The following is a 15636-nucleotide window of genomic DNA, read 5'->3' on the forward strand; positions in this document are numbered from 1 at the left end:
CGTATGGACAGGAAATACCCAATTTTTTTCGTTTTTGTATTATGCTTTACATTAAATTGGTAAACTAGAATGTGCGAAGAACTCGTTTTCTTGTCTTTGACGAGTAGCGCCACAGCTGGTGCCGACTTGCTTTAGGCTGTACAGAGAAAAGAATCGTAGCAGTTTCTGCTTTGTTGTTTTGTTGGACGTAGTGCTAAAAATAAATGTTTAGTGCAAAAAATAAATTTTCTGCAAAAAATTTCAAGGTCTTCTTGGTAACAAGAAATTAGCTAATTTGGGGATAGAGCTGCGCCAAGGCAGCAGTATGCACAGCAACTATCCACAACAAGATGAGACTGCTGTAGCGAAAGTTACTGACCGCAGTCTGAAATTATTCAATGTAACATTAGGTCGAAGTGACCTGGCACTCCCCTTGACACTGAGGCTCACCGGTGTACGTGCGTTCCCCCAAGCACTGTGACCAGTCCGGTGGGGTATTGGGGCCTGCTTGAAGACGACCTGCTGCTTATACGGGTATTGCTTAGCCGCCGCCTGCTGTTTGTGGAGGTAGAGGTGGGTTGCCTACTCGTGGGTGTCGGCGGAGGCAGCACTTCGTTGGCGCCTCCTCCAACAATCTCGAAGCCCAGCACGTTCGTGGTCTGAAAGGGCGGAAAGTTTGCGAAATTCAAGTACCAAGTGTATTTATGGTATGCTCGGTTACACATATGCTAAAAATAGTATAGCTGGCTCTCCTTGAAGTAGTGTTTATTGTCGTAAGCGCAGATTGCACAGATGAGAGTGAAGCACAACGTTATGATTCTGTTATGAGAAGGAAAATAATTTGCAAATAGTAGATATGGTATGAGTGTAAAGAGCCCATAACTTGACAGGTTTTATGGCGTCGGCTGCATGACAGCTAACAGCGTCTGAATGCGTAATTCTAGTGTCAGAGAATTGCAAATACGTAGTGCAGTTTGTTGCCGATGCAAAAACACGAGCGTCTCATTCAAGCGTCTGGCGCCGAAAGCAAATCTTCGTTGGCAAAATTATGATGACGATGATGATGACGATCATGATAATGCGACACTCGGGTCCACTAGTCTTCCATACTTCTTCATTAAATATTTTCTTGGTTGCTACTTTGCCTTGCTACATTCAATTTCCTCTAGCATATACCTTCACTGCCCCAAAAGCGTTTTTATATTTCGTCTTTGTTGCATTTTTTATGTTACTGCAAAAGAAACTGTCGTGAAACAGCACTGCGACAACAACAGGCGCCATAAGCTCTGGCTCTTGCTTTGTGCTCTTGCTTTGTGCCTTCTGAGCATAGGAACCACGTTGGCCACCTTTAACATCAATCAGGCAGCGATGCAAAGCCGAAATTGAAGAAATACTTACCCTGCACTTCATTTAATTTAGTCACAGGGGCCGTGAGGACATAACGAAGGTAACGAAAAATCGCTTCGAGCAAACAAATGATGGAAAAAATATTGCGCAGTTGACGGTTTTGAATACGATGTAGATCGTCATACCGCGAAGGCTCCCGAGGGGGGCGCGTGCGCATTTCTGCTTGTCGAAAGCTGTAATGCTTCGTTATTATAGTCGTGACTGACGTAGAATTATTATGGCTTTTTTGTCAGGCTAGACCAAAAACAGTCTTACTTGGCGTATTTACAGACCACCATGAAATAGTCCACACTTTCCAGAGAAACTAAATGATATGTGAAGCCAGCTTCTTACAACACACAGTAATGCCAGTGTAGTACTTCTCGGCAACTTTAGCTACCCAAGTATTGACTGGTGTAATCAAGTGTCCACTATAAGCAACCCCGAAAAAATCAACTTCATTGACGTTTGTCTTAATTTCAAGCTTACGCAATTGACCTCCGAGCCGACACGCATCACGCAGGAGTTGGCGAACACTTTAGATTTAATACAAACAAACAGTCCCGAATGTTTATCATTCATTACTGACCTCAAATAAATGAAGGATCATAAAGTTATCCAAGCAGTATCTCAGTTTGCGTCAGTTCCACGCCACACAGTTTTAAAGGCCATTCGCCTTTACGATAGAGCTAACTATCAAGCAATCAATGACAATTTAGTCAAGTTTTATCCCCTGCTTGAAGTGGACTTTCAAAGACCAAGAATTGAGGACAACGGGACCGTTCAAATCAAAAATAAAAGAACTTGTGAATAAGTACATACCTAAAGTCACTTTCCGCTCTAACTCTCAAAAATCAAGGTTTAAAAGATCGCTCAAAAAATTAAAAAACAAAAAGAAGTGGATTTATCGGGCAGCTAAACTCCCAAACAGTGCGCACGCAAGGAAAAAATACTATGCCGCTGAAAATTCTTATATGAAACAAACTGAAACTGCCAAATACCTATTTTTTATGTTGAACTCCCCAAGCTATTAGAAAATATACCTAAGAAGTTTTGGGAAGTATTTAACCCCCAAAGTGCTCGCACAATAAGCCTTACGAACGAGCTCGATGAAGTTTTGTCCGATGCTGAATGTTCTCATGAATTCAATCGCAGTTTTTCATTTGTTTTTACCATAAATAATAATATTTAATTACCTCCAGCCTCTTTGAATCGAAAATGTCAGCTGTTGTTTTTTCTTTCTGTGGTATAGCTTCTCGGATTGAAAGCACCAAACTCCTTCGCCTGCGGGCGTTGATGAAACCACGTCAAAGTTCCTTAAAAACTCTAAATGTATCTCTGCTGCCTATCTATCTTTGTTATTTTCGAAGTCTCTTGCCACTGCCACCATACCCGAGGATGGGAAAGTGGGAAAGGTCCTTGAAATCTACGAAGCCGGTAACAAAATCTCGCCACCTAACTACCGATCGATTTCATTAACAAGTGTATTTTGCAAGATCAAGGAACACGTCATATACTCTTACATCATGAATCTTCTAGACTCGTTCTTATTTTTAACCCTTCAAAGTTTGGTTTCTGCAGAGGTCTGTCATGCGAAACGTAACTAGCCATCTTTTTTCACGATTTACACACTAACCTTGACCTCAACGTCCATACTGACGCCATCTTCTTAGATTATGCCAAAGTATTTGACAAAATAGCCCATAAAAGAATAATACTAAAACTTGGTCAGTTAAACATAGATCCCAATATTCTCAAATGGATAAAAGCTTCTCTAACAAAGCGCTCTCAAACCATTCCTATCAACAGCACAACATCTTGCCCGCTCCAAGTAACCTCAGGTGTGCCGCAAGGATCCGTCCTTGGGCTCCTCATGTTCTTAATTTATATTAATGATTTGCCTTCAACAGTTTTACCTAACATGAGAATGTTCGCAGAAGACTGCGTCATTAATTCAACTATAAATAGCACACCCGGCCAACATGCTTTACAGACTGACCTTAACCACGTAATAGATTGATGCCAGCAATAGCTAATTGCTCTAAATTCTTGTAAATGTAAATCTGTAACTTTCTCTCGACGTTGTGTTCCCCTTTCTTTTCCATGTTCAATTTCTGGTGTCCACTTGGAGGCCGTTGACTCGTTTAAATATTTGGCGGTGACCCTATGCAATGACCTATCTTGGCGCACTCATATTACAAATATCGTAGAATCTGCCAATAAAACACTAGTATTCCTGAAGCGCAACCCTAATCATGCCCCCACGCACGTAAAACTACTAGCCTTCAAATCACTCATTAGACCGAAACTGGAGTATGCATCCGCTATCTGGAGTCCACACCAGTCCTACCTCGTAGCTGTCCTGGAAGGAGTCCAAAACCGTGATGCTAGATTCATTTATTCTACTTATCATTTCCTAGCTAGCGTATCATCTTTAAAAACAAAATCTGGTTTGTCTAATCTCTGTCTTAGTCGTCGTGTTGCCACGCTATCTTTACTCCACAAATTTTATTACAGTGATCTCTGTCATCCACCTTACATCGTTCACCTTACGCGCATACCTCATCGCCGCGGACAAGAACTGCAAGTCTCACGCCCACGTGCTCGTACTCTCACATTTTTCTCTTCATTTTTCACCCCAGCAGCAAGATATTGGATTGCCCATTGCAGCCAATACTAATCCATCAACCTTCTTGAACAATGTAACAATCTTTCTTACCGAGTGAATTCACCTGGCTTAACTGTATACCCTCCTTTATGTAATATAATCTTGAGGGGTCTTTAACTAAATAAAGTGATGTGATATAATGTTGCCTTCCTCTAATCACTGTTCTAACAAAGAGTCATGCGCAGTCTGTGGTTTTGTTGTCACATATGCATGTGTTTGTGAGTGTGTCTGTTTGACGCAGTGATGAATGAAAGCCATGCCGTGGCCTTTACGCCATAACTTATTTCTAATCATATAAAATTCTTCCTTGTCCGCTTCTGCCATGTCATCCTGCGTCACATGAATTTCTCCTTCCCGCAAAAGTGCTTAAGTTAGAAACAAGAAATGAAAATAGGGAGTCTTATAGACGTAAAATATTGCAACAGACAGAAAGTTCCATGCTCCAGCGGCATTCCGCAAACTTCAGGGGAGAGTGCAGCAGTCCAATGATAGAGAGAACTGCTCTCGTGCGCGACGCTGACTGTTGTGGTTAGGACAACAAGCCCATACGCTTCATATAGAAGCTAATGAACACACACCATGTGCTCTTTTGAGAAATGAACAATGTTGCGATGACTTAGAGCATTGGCAGCTTGGATTCCGTAGTTGTTTGATTGTTTATTTTTATTGATGCACGCACGCCACTTCCTTTTTGTGTTTTCCTTGAACGTCACTGACGCCACGATTCCTATATTCTGCTGAAATACAAGAGGTGGTTTTTTGTCTTGTTGATCATTTTCTGAAGTGTTCCTTCTGTGGTCCTAAAAACAGTGTTGGCCGTTGGTGCTGAAGGAGTATCCGGTGACATTGCTTTATGCTAAAAGGGCCTATATCATCGATTTCTTTTTTCTTTCTAAAGGCCTCCTTGGTGATGTCCTTTTAGTTGTGATTCAGCTTTCGATGAAGTTTTCATTGGCTGTTGTGCTTGTCGGAGGATCGGTTGTAGCCGCTGGCCTACTTGTCTGCGCTAAATGTGCTGGTGTTGCTTAGGAGATTGCTGCAGTGTAGCTCCTTTTGGAACAGGACGTTCATTTTTTTGTTCGGAGGTTGACGTGTCCAGTTTGTAGTTGGGGCATAGTAAGCTGATGCTTAGCATGTTGCCCAGTAATAGTGGTAGTCCAGCTTCTTTGGATGCCCGACACAGGTTTCTACATTGCCATCTAATGCAGAACTCTTTTTGCACATTTTGCTCGATGGGGTCCTCTGGCTTTCTTTTTGTTTTTTGTTTTTGTTAGAGCATCGAACGCGTTCCTTTTGTTTTTTCATTGCAGGAGCTGATTGTCAAAGCTCAATCTCTTCATCTTCTACGGCCAGGTATTTGAGCGCTGGAAGTTACCGCTACCGACGTGGATTGATCCAACTCTAAACTTTTGGTCATTGTGGAACGTTTGAAACAAAGTCTTCTGATGCATCGAACTAATAATTGTCATAGATTGGTTGATTACTTTTTGACTCATCAGCTTCTTCCTGTTAACCGCATTATGTTTGTAAGGCGAGCTATGGCGAACCAAACAGTGAAGTAATGGAAAAAACAATGTGCTGATCTGAGCACGCGATGGAAGAAACGAAGTGCGACGAATAGGTCAGCCGCACCTCGAGCCCCGCAATTCTGTAATGTGGCATAAAACGCTGATTTCTTCGCAATCAGAAAAACTTCCGGAAAAGTGGATCCTCGTGAAAAAAATTAAAGTGACTTTTATTTGAGTGACTTTTATTCATTTGAGTATTCAATTGAGTGACTTTTATTCGATTACATTAACTTGTCGCTTCAGCATTCTAAATGCATGGTCATCAATTCAATGCGCTGAATATATTTAGAAGAGTGATAAGATGAACCAGTCGTCGATGGGTTTCCACTATGAGGCCACCCTTGGTAAAGATCTTTGTGAGGCGAAGATTGGAATTGTTACCAAGCTGATAGAGTTGTAATGTGTCTTGATAGAACATTGTAGACGAGTCGTCACAGTATCCTTAAAAACAAATTGGCCAATGCTTATCATTTTTTCCATGACTTGTCATTTTAAAATGTATACGTAAAATAAAACTTGAATGCTTCGCCAGTGACGTATGCGTTAATGTTAGCAACCATGTCCCATACGGACCATGACGCAGCGGTAGTGTGGAGCTTGAGTGAGTGGAACCAGTCTTGTGCGGCCCCATAGTCCGTTGAAGTTGTGTACTAGGGGGTGCCAAGGTCCGCCGATGGTTTTGTCATGATGCCGGTAACTTCATACAGCTCGGATCGTCTTCTGTGGCTGATATAAAGTTGAAGGCATGTTGCTGGTAAAAATGCCATGTATGAGCCACGGCATGTCTCACATTCATCATAGCGTCGCGCGCGCGCAGTAACACAAAGACACACACACTACGTACATAAGTGCATGCTTGCTGCAATATACTGCATTCATTTGTTATTAAGCGGTCTTGAGATTCTTCCAGAGTATACAGCCTTCGCTTTGTTTGTTCAGTCGCTGCACGTACGCAGTGACCTGCTGTAAATGTTTATAGTGTGCGTTTCTGTACTCAGTCTTGGCTTTCACCCTGTATTCTTGGGTCATTCCACAATAAAATCGCGACACCTACCTGGGCTTTCGTTATAACGTGGATAGTCACCATCGCCGGTTTTAGGGCAATATTTGGGGGCACTCGTTGCTGGAACAAGGCTTGCCGCAGGAGCCTAGTAAGGATACTGGGGGGGGGGGGGTCACTAAGGCACCGAGTAGAGGCGCTGTCTGGAACTAACTGTCTGAAGAGCAGACAGAGGAGAAGTAGAGCTATGCTCCCAATGCTTTTAAAGCTGACGAGTGCCATCAGGAAGGCTCTTCAAGTGCCACCAGTGGCAAGACAGTGAAATAATGTAGAGAGTTAGAAGGTGTTGAGCTGTGCAGAATGCGAGAATCAACTCTTGCATCCCATGAGTGAGAACCCAAATTCGTGGTTGTGAGGGAAAGCACACAACAGTTCGCTGAAACTGATTGAGACATTCTTAAACTTCAGGAAATGACCAGGACACGCGTAAGAAAATGAACAGGAGAACACGAGTGCAGAAACCAATTCGTGTGGGGGCAAACGTGTTTTTATCAACCTTAAAATGAGCCAGAGAGATAATACTGTTTCGTGAGAAGAAGAAAGGATCGATGAGGCTGTAGAGTAAGTTTATTCTAAGCAGCAGTTGTGGCGTGACTATTTCGTCAGCAACCTAGTGGAGACTGGCCTTCGTCCTCTTCGACGGGCACACACGCGCTTAGCCGCAGATAATGCCATTAGGCATGGATGTAGCATAACCCCCGACAGCAGAAGCAACGCATCTAGATGTCACCGTCACTGTGAGAGTGGTAGGGCTTCAAGCCCGCCACATGTACAATATCGGTAGCCTGTGGGGCATATGAAGAAGATGGGACGACAGAGCCAATTTTATATGTCCGAGAAGTAACCGCACGAAGGACTCAGTATGGACCTGTGTAGTGAGAAAGCAGCTTTTCCGACAAGCCGACTTGACAGGTTGGAGACCGCAGCAAGACCAAAGAACCGGAAGAAAAGTTTATGTCACGGTATTGTTGATCAGACAAATGCCGCTGATTATCTTGAGATGTGAGAAGGCGAGCACAGGAAATTTTGAATGCGTGGGTGGCCCGTGTCTATGGTATATTTGCTGGTGGGTACTGCAGGAGATGGGACGGCCGCATCTAGGCGCAATGTTGATTCTCGACCAAACAGAAAAAATTGAGATTAACCAGATGTGTTATGGCACGAAAAATTTTAGACAAATGTACCCTAAAGAAAGATCCCAGTCAGTGTGGTTGGAAGACGCATGCTTAGCGAGCATGTCTGTAAGTGTTAGATTGATACGCTCCGTGAGTCCATTGGTCTGCGGATGGTATGACGTAGTGAGCTCATGCCGGATTTCTCACGACTGCAAAATGTTGGCTATGACCTTCGATAAAAGGTGCGGCCATGGTCTGTAAGCATCTGGCATGGAGCTCTATGTTGCAAATTTGCGTCTAGTATGAGGAAGTTGGCGACAACTGTGGCGCAGCTTGTTAGGAAAGTTTGGGTGATGGTGTAGCGCGTGGCATTGTTTGTGACCAAAAATGTCATTCTAGCTCCATTGCTACCATATCTAAGTCGAGATCCAGATCGAGGTCCAAATCGAGGTTCATACGCAAGATCTGCTATACCGGGTCTCTCCGAGTACAGGGGGTAGGAGGATCCCAAAGCCCAAAAGGATCGAGTGAGGTACGTGGCACCGCGGGTCACTTCAGGGTGAGCTGGGCACGTGGCTTCCGGGGCACGCGCAGAGACAGAGGTTGCTCTTCAAAGTAGGGTTAAGGCGCTATAGAAGGCGCCAGAGCAATGTTCCATTTATGAACGAGATTAGAAAACTCGGGGAACAAAATGACATTCTGAAAAGCAGAGGTGTTACACGCAACGAGAAAATCTCACAAGCTATAACAGAGGAAAAAGGCACAGCAATGAACGAAGAGGTAGTAGCCCTCACTCCCATTAAACGTAAACCTGAGAATGCTTCGATTAAAAGTGGATTAAAGAAACACTAATCAATGAGGATGCCACAAGAAGAACAGGAGAAATTCGTAAACAACACGGAAGCCAAAATGAACAGATTGAATGCAAATTGCAAACTCAGCTTCTATAACAAGAAGTCAGATTTGAGGTAATATAGAGGCAAAAATCAGGCACTAGGCAAGCTGATGGTGCAGAAAGTGCAGCAAATGTTGGCTGATTTCTACGGAAAGCTAGCAATATGGGGAATGCAGACAAGTGGTGGGGGCCCGGTCAAGACCTCCCTCAAGCCGTACGCTAGGACCTTGGTGCCCACCGAAGGATTGCAGGGCCTGTAATTCCACCATGGACAGATAAAATCACTACACAATTTCACATCGGAATTGTCGAGGAAATAATCGAAAAGGATACATTTTGCAAGAACACCCTAAAGACACCAGCACCACAGATGTTTTAATGGTGCAGGAAACGTACTGGCTGGCCTGATTGGGGAGTACAAGTCATTTGGGAGAGAAAAGGGAGGCAAAAGTATTAACAATGCTGGTTAAGTGAAATCACTTGGTGTTGCAACACGACACGGAAATTAAGGCAATAGATCACAATCTCCTGTAACTCATGCTTATGCTGAAATAGACGACAGTCTCCTTGTAATAAATATTTACAACAGTCCTAGTTGCAGACAGCACAAATTCTGCACGCTGTTTCGCAATACCCTCACTATAACGGGCAACTGATAGGCAGTGATTAAAGGCGATTTCCACGCCCCACACGATGCAAGGGGCTACAGGATCAAAACCCAAACAGACAGGAACTTGTGGTAGGATGGACAGGAGGAAAGCCTGATGCTCATGACCAATTCATCGCTTCCTACAAGAACAGGTACTGGCGTTTGCGCAGATATTGCGCCAGAATTGACATTCTCTGAAAACATACTCGACGCACAGTAGACCAATACGCAACACGAATTGGGAACCGATCATACCATATTTGAAATAACACTGAGGGTAGGATCGTAGAAAGGCAAAAGGTAGATACCTATAAATTGTTGACTGGGACAAGTTCAGGAACATCAGAAAAGATTTCAACAAAATGATACAGAGTATTGATGAATAGACCGAAAAGTTAAAACGAGACGGTGCGGCAGCCACGCAAATGGTGCCGTTTGAAGCGCAGCTAAAGGATGTATACAATAAGGTTCTTCACGTGTGAGAAGCTAAGAAAGGGTTGGAAAAAACTAAAACACAAATGGAGCAGGGATGTATAGCAGTACACCCAGCAGCTGTGCAGACAACAGTGGTAGGAAAAATGCAATGACATGGTCAAGCAGATCATCATCATCAGCCTGACTACGTCCACTGCAGGACAAAGGCCTCTCCCATGTTCCGCCAGTTAACCCGGTCCTGTGCTTGCTGCTGCCAATTTATACCCGCAAACGTCTTAATCTCATCTGCCCACCTAACCTTCTGTCTCCCTCTAACCCGCTTTCCTTCTCTGGGAATCCAGTCAGTTACCCTTAATGACCAGCGGTTATCCTGTCTACGCGCTACATGCCCTGCCCATGTCCATTTCTTCTTCTTGATTTCAGCTATGATATCCTTAACCCCCGTTTGTTCCCTAGTCCACTCTGCTCTCTTCTTGTCTCTTGAGGTTACACCTACCATTTTTCTTTCCATTGCTCGCTGCGTCGTCCTCAATTTAAGCTGAACCCTCTTTGTAAGTCTCCAGGTTTCCGCTCCGTAGCTAAGTACCGGCAAGATATAGCTGTTATATACCTTCCTCTTGAGGGATAGTGGCAATCTACCTGTCATAATTTGAGAGTGCTTGCCGAATGTGCTCCACCCCATTCTTATTCTTCTACTTCAGTCTCGTGGTTCGGCTTGGCGGTTATTACCTGCCCTAAGTAGACATAGTCTTTTACAACTTCAAGTGCACTATTACCTATCTCGAAGCGCTGCTCCTTGCCGAGGTTGTTGTACATTACTTTTGTTTTCTGCAGAATAATTTTAAGACCCACCTTTCTGCTCTCCTTGTCTAACTCCGTAATTATGAGTTGCAATTCGTCCCCCGAGTTACTCATCAATGCAATGTCATCGGCAAAGTGCAGGTTACTAAGGTATTCTCCATTGACTCTTATCCCTAACTGTTCCCATTCTAGGTTTCTGAAAAGCTCCTGTAAGCACGCGGTAATAGCATTGGGGAAATTGTGTCCCCCTGCCTTACACCCTTCTTGATTGGTACTCTGTTGCTTTCTTTACGAAGCACTATGGTAGCAGTTGATCCCCTGTAGATTTCTTCGAGAATGTTTATACATACTTCATCTACGCCCAGATTCCGCAGTGTTCACAAGCAGATAGCAATGGCGAAAACGTGGAACATATTTAGACATTTGTTAAGTGTGGACGAGAACGAATTGGCAGATAGGCACAATCTTAATCAGTTATGAAAAACGTATCAAGGTGCAGAGCAGGATTTTCTCAGTGAAATCAAGAAACCACATCTCTCAAGCACTTCCCATCGGACACAGGGCTGAATACACAGGGCTGGCAAATTTAGATAACAAAATTGGTAAGGCAGAAGTGAGGGCCGGCTTGCAGAAACTTAATACTAAATCAGCACTTATACTAGATGCACAATGAACAAAACGTTTCAGAATTTGGATGATGAGTCCATAACTAAGGTGAATGAATTTATTACCAAATCATAGAAAAACGGACAGATTCCGCCACAATAGAAGACTGCAAAAATCGTGTTAATACCCAAGCCAGGCAAGTGGCCACAGATTGCGAACTTGAAACCCATATCTCTCACATATTGCATGCTAAAACTCATGGAGCACGTAATTCCGGAGAGGATAACTACCTATCTCGAGAACCGGGACGCTCTCTCACTCACAGTGATATCTTTACAAAGAAACCCTCAGACGATGGGATGCAACTCAATCTCAAATAATGAGGCTCATTAAAAGGATATCAATAATCATAGTGGCATGAGGGAGGAAAACACGAAAATGTTATTACAGGCATTCGGGACATTCACAATAGTATACGTAGTGTTGTACTTGAAATTGCAAGTCATAAAAAAGATCACGTTAGACTGCCTCATTCGGATAATATTCAAACTAGCCATAAGGCTACCGCTTAGGTTAAGCACGAACAAACTGCTACATGTAGGCTTGCACAATACTATAAATAAGCTCATATAGGCGCAACGTATGGCACAATATGAACGTCTCTCTAAGATACTAGCAGGAAGACATATTCTGCCCCACCGCGGTGGTGTAGTGGCTAAAATACTCGGCTGCTGACCGCTGGTCGTGGGTTCGAATACCGGCTGCGGCGGCTGCATTTTCGATGGAGGCGGAATTGTAGGCCCGTGTGCTCAAATTTGGGTGCACGTTAAAGAACCCCAGTGTCACACAGTCCCGTTAATTAGGGAGGCAATCACCGGGCTAATTCCAAGGGCCGAAGTATCGGCCCCCCGAACCGCACCACGAAAGCGTGGACAATTTAGAAGTGGTCCTTTTTGGCGCGCCAGCGGACGCCGGCTGTGGCCCAAAGAACAAGTCAGAGCCAAGAGTTGATAAACAAAAACAGAATTGTATTCTCAATAAAGGCAGATCAAAACAACACACAAGTATGCACACTCCACAACAGTTGAGCACAATATGTCACCAAACAAACAACGTACTACACAGTACAATCAGCCACACTTGAAACAACGGACACAGACAACAATACGCACTACAATGCAGTCGCATGCATTGAACAACCAAGACACTTAAAGACTAAAGAGATAGAAAACCTATTCAGTCCAAAGTTCTTGGAACCAAAGTCTAGATGATACTCTTCCGAGAATCACTCACTCAAAGTCCAGCATTGTTGTCGTTCCGCAGCCCTCGAAGTTTCTCTTCCAGGAAACCTCCCGTCTTCAATAGGCCACTCTCCAAGCTTCAAACTTCTTCGCCGGAACACGTCGGCTTCACACACGCAGCTGTTGCCACGCGTCTTCGCTCGATAGCGGTAAACACACTCTTGCCTGTAGCTCGAGTCGTCACCCCTCAGGTGGAAATCATCTTCTTCTCCTGCTTTGTCTCCACGGACAAAACCTTCGCCGACTACACGGCGGAATCCCTACGCACTCTGGCGCTAACTTCCGTCTTCTCCTGATCTCTCGTCTCCGCTGCCCGGTTAAATACCTTCCGCGCGACATTCCAGAAGGTTCTCCTCATTTCGTCGGCGTGATACGCAGCGAAGGCTGGGGAGAGGGCGAGACGGTTGGAATGCCCCCCGCGATGGATGACTCAACCTGGCGTGACCACGCCTCTTTCGTTCTAGAAATTTCGCGGGCTTGCTCGGCCGCCGATGTGGGGTGAGGAGGTTCGTCGGCGAAGCCACGCTTCCGAGGGGAGAGCGCGCGCCCGGGGAGCCTTGGATGTTTGTTTTCTTTTTTTTCTTTTGACCTCCCGGCGTCTCTCCCGCGCGTTATCGCAAGAATTTGGCGGCGCACCCATTTTTAGCGCTCGTTCTGTGACACCCAGGTGGTCGAAATTTCCGGAGCCCTCCACTACGACGTCTGTCATAATCATATGCTGGTTATGGGAAGTTAAACCCCACATATCAAATCAGGAAGACACATTATCGAGCAACAAGGTATTTGTTAGTCAACAACTATGCACCTGTATCTCTGACATCTGCGTGCTGTAAAATGGTAGAACACATAATGTTGCCACGTTCATTTTCTCAAGTTCTGTTATCATTCTAATACACTACACAATTCTCAGCGCAAACCGCACCCGCAGTTTTCGACAAGTTTCAGGACTGTAGTAGATAATTACGATAAGATCACGCCAACTCCGCAAACTTTACAGATTATTCTGGAACCTACATCACCCTTAGCGATAACGCTAGAACATTCGATGGCAAGTGTATAAATGCTGACGCGCTTCGGCGCTTGTCACTTGATCGACGGCCGACGCTCCATGTACCGCTGTCAGTGCAAGTGTGCTACTGTAAGCCGTCTTTCCGTTTAGCGGGCACAGGTTCGCCCAAATAAACAGTTGGATCTGACCATTCCGTCTCCTGTCTTCAACCACGTCACGACCCCCTCACAATATGGAAGCATGTACGGGAGATTCTAGAGGACATTAATATATTATGCCCCTTCCGGCATAGCTTAAGATCTGGTCTTTGTAGTGTTACGCAACTTGTTGAAACAATTCCTGACTTCACTATTTTTCTAGATGCATGTCAAGAAATTGATGTCATATGTATAGATTTCGTAAAGGCGTTGGATAAAGTATCTCACGATAAACTTCTTTCTAAATTTTGCAGCGTAGAAATCGGCATGCAGTTGCTTGAATGGATTCGTGCATACTCATCACATCGTCAACAAGCTGTTAACTTTAAAAACGGTGTTCCGAAGAATTTAGAAGTTTATTCAGGAGTACCAAAGAAACCATACTATGGCCTCTCTTGTTCCAGATATATATAAATGATACAGCTTCAGGTATTGAACCACCTGTAAACATTTAACTTTTTGCTGATGACTGTCTCATTTATTGCCAGTTACAAGTTCACACAACCAATTTAAAATCGACCACTGTCCTCAATAGCTAGGTGAGTGGTGCAGAGAAGGGGGGATGGAAAACAATTACAAGAAGTCCACTTACACAAACATCAAGAAAAAGAAAATTCCGCTTGTGTTTGAATATAACATTAAGGACAGACTTCTCCATTGGGCGACAAGCATTAAGTAGTTGGGTACAGACAATTTGAACTAGACTCAACACGTGGAGAACATCCATTCTTCAGCATATAAAAAATTACGTTTTTTAAAAAAAGAAATACCTAAAGCGACGGTTGATTGATTGATATGTGGGGTTTACCGTCCCAAAACTACCATATGATTATGGGAGATGCCTTAGTGGAGGGCTCCGGAAATTTCGACCACCTGGGGTTCTTTAACGTGCACCCAAATCTGAGCACACGGGCCTACAACATTTCCGCCTCCATCGGAAATGCAGCCGCCGCAGCCGTGATTGGAACCCACGACCTGCGGGTCAGCAGCCGAGTACCTTAGCCACTAGGCCACCGCGGCGGGGCCCAAAGCAACGGAAGGGGTTAAACTTTTGGAATATAAAACCTATATACGTCCAATTTAAGAATATGCTAGCGCAGTTTGGAGCCCGCATCAGAAGGTTCTCAAGAAATAATTGCAGCGTATTCATAGAATTTCTGTACACTTTATTTATTCAAAGTACAGGCGAACAGACTCGGTAACGAACATGTTGAAGTGTTGAAGGAGAGCGAGTTAGAACTCTTGGAAGTAAGAAGGCAGAAGTGTCGTTAGAAACCATTTCTTCAGATATTTCATAGAAAAGTAAAAAAAATCAATAAGGATATATATATATATATACATATATATACATACATATATATATATATATATATATATATATATATATATATATATATATATATATATATATATACAAATATATATATATATATATACAAATAAAAAATAAGGGAGAGAAGTGTATACCTAAGGGCTCGTATTTCCTTGTTTTAACACAATATTAATGAGATATAACAGACAGTAATGCCAAGGAATGTACAGGGGAAGTTATTAGAACCAATGGAATGTAAATAAGAAGAAAGAAGAAAAGTGGATGAAAAAATTACCAGCTGTGAGCAGGAATCGAACCTACGACCTTCGAATAACGCGGTCGATGCTCTAACCACTGAGCTATCACAGCGGCCGTCCCTCCATCCACTTTCTGGGGTTTATATGTGAATTTAGAAGTAGGAGTGACAGTCAGCGCCATCTATAAGACAACGAACGAGTGTGAAAACACTCCTATTCGCATGTTTGGCGTCACGTAGCACGTGAACCTATTATGAGCGGGCAGCTGATTAATTGTCCCTCTTATACAACCTAAACACACCAAGTCTGCCAGTACGAGACCCTCATTCAATGAAAATAAGAGAGAGAAGTGTATACCTAAGGGCTCGTATTTCCGTGTTTTAACACAATATTAATGA

General features: G+C 43.7%; 1 protein-coding gene across 3 annotated transcripts in view; it reads right to left on the reverse strand.

Moving 5' to 3' along the window:
• Positions 1 to 15636, reverse strand: part of LOC119169162 (uncharacterized) — a 472562-nt gene that overhangs the window by 154506 nt on the left and 302420 nt on the right. For all 3 annotated transcript variants that reach the window (XM_037420264.2, XM_037420263.2, XM_037420262.2), the window contains exon 3: positions 430 to 638. In XM_037420264.2, coding sequence (XP_037276161.2) covers positions 430 to 638 — 209 coding nt within the window. The remainder of the gene's footprint in view (positions 1 to 429; positions 639 to 15636) is intronic.

This window comes from Rhipicephalus microplus, chromosome 2 (genome assembly GCF_043290135.1).
Source record: "Rhipicephalus microplus isolate Deutch F79 chromosome 2, USDA_Rmic, whole genome shotgun sequence".
Lineage (NCBI taxonomy): Eukaryota > Metazoa > Arthropoda > Arachnida > Ixodida > Ixodidae > Rhipicephalus > Rhipicephalus microplus.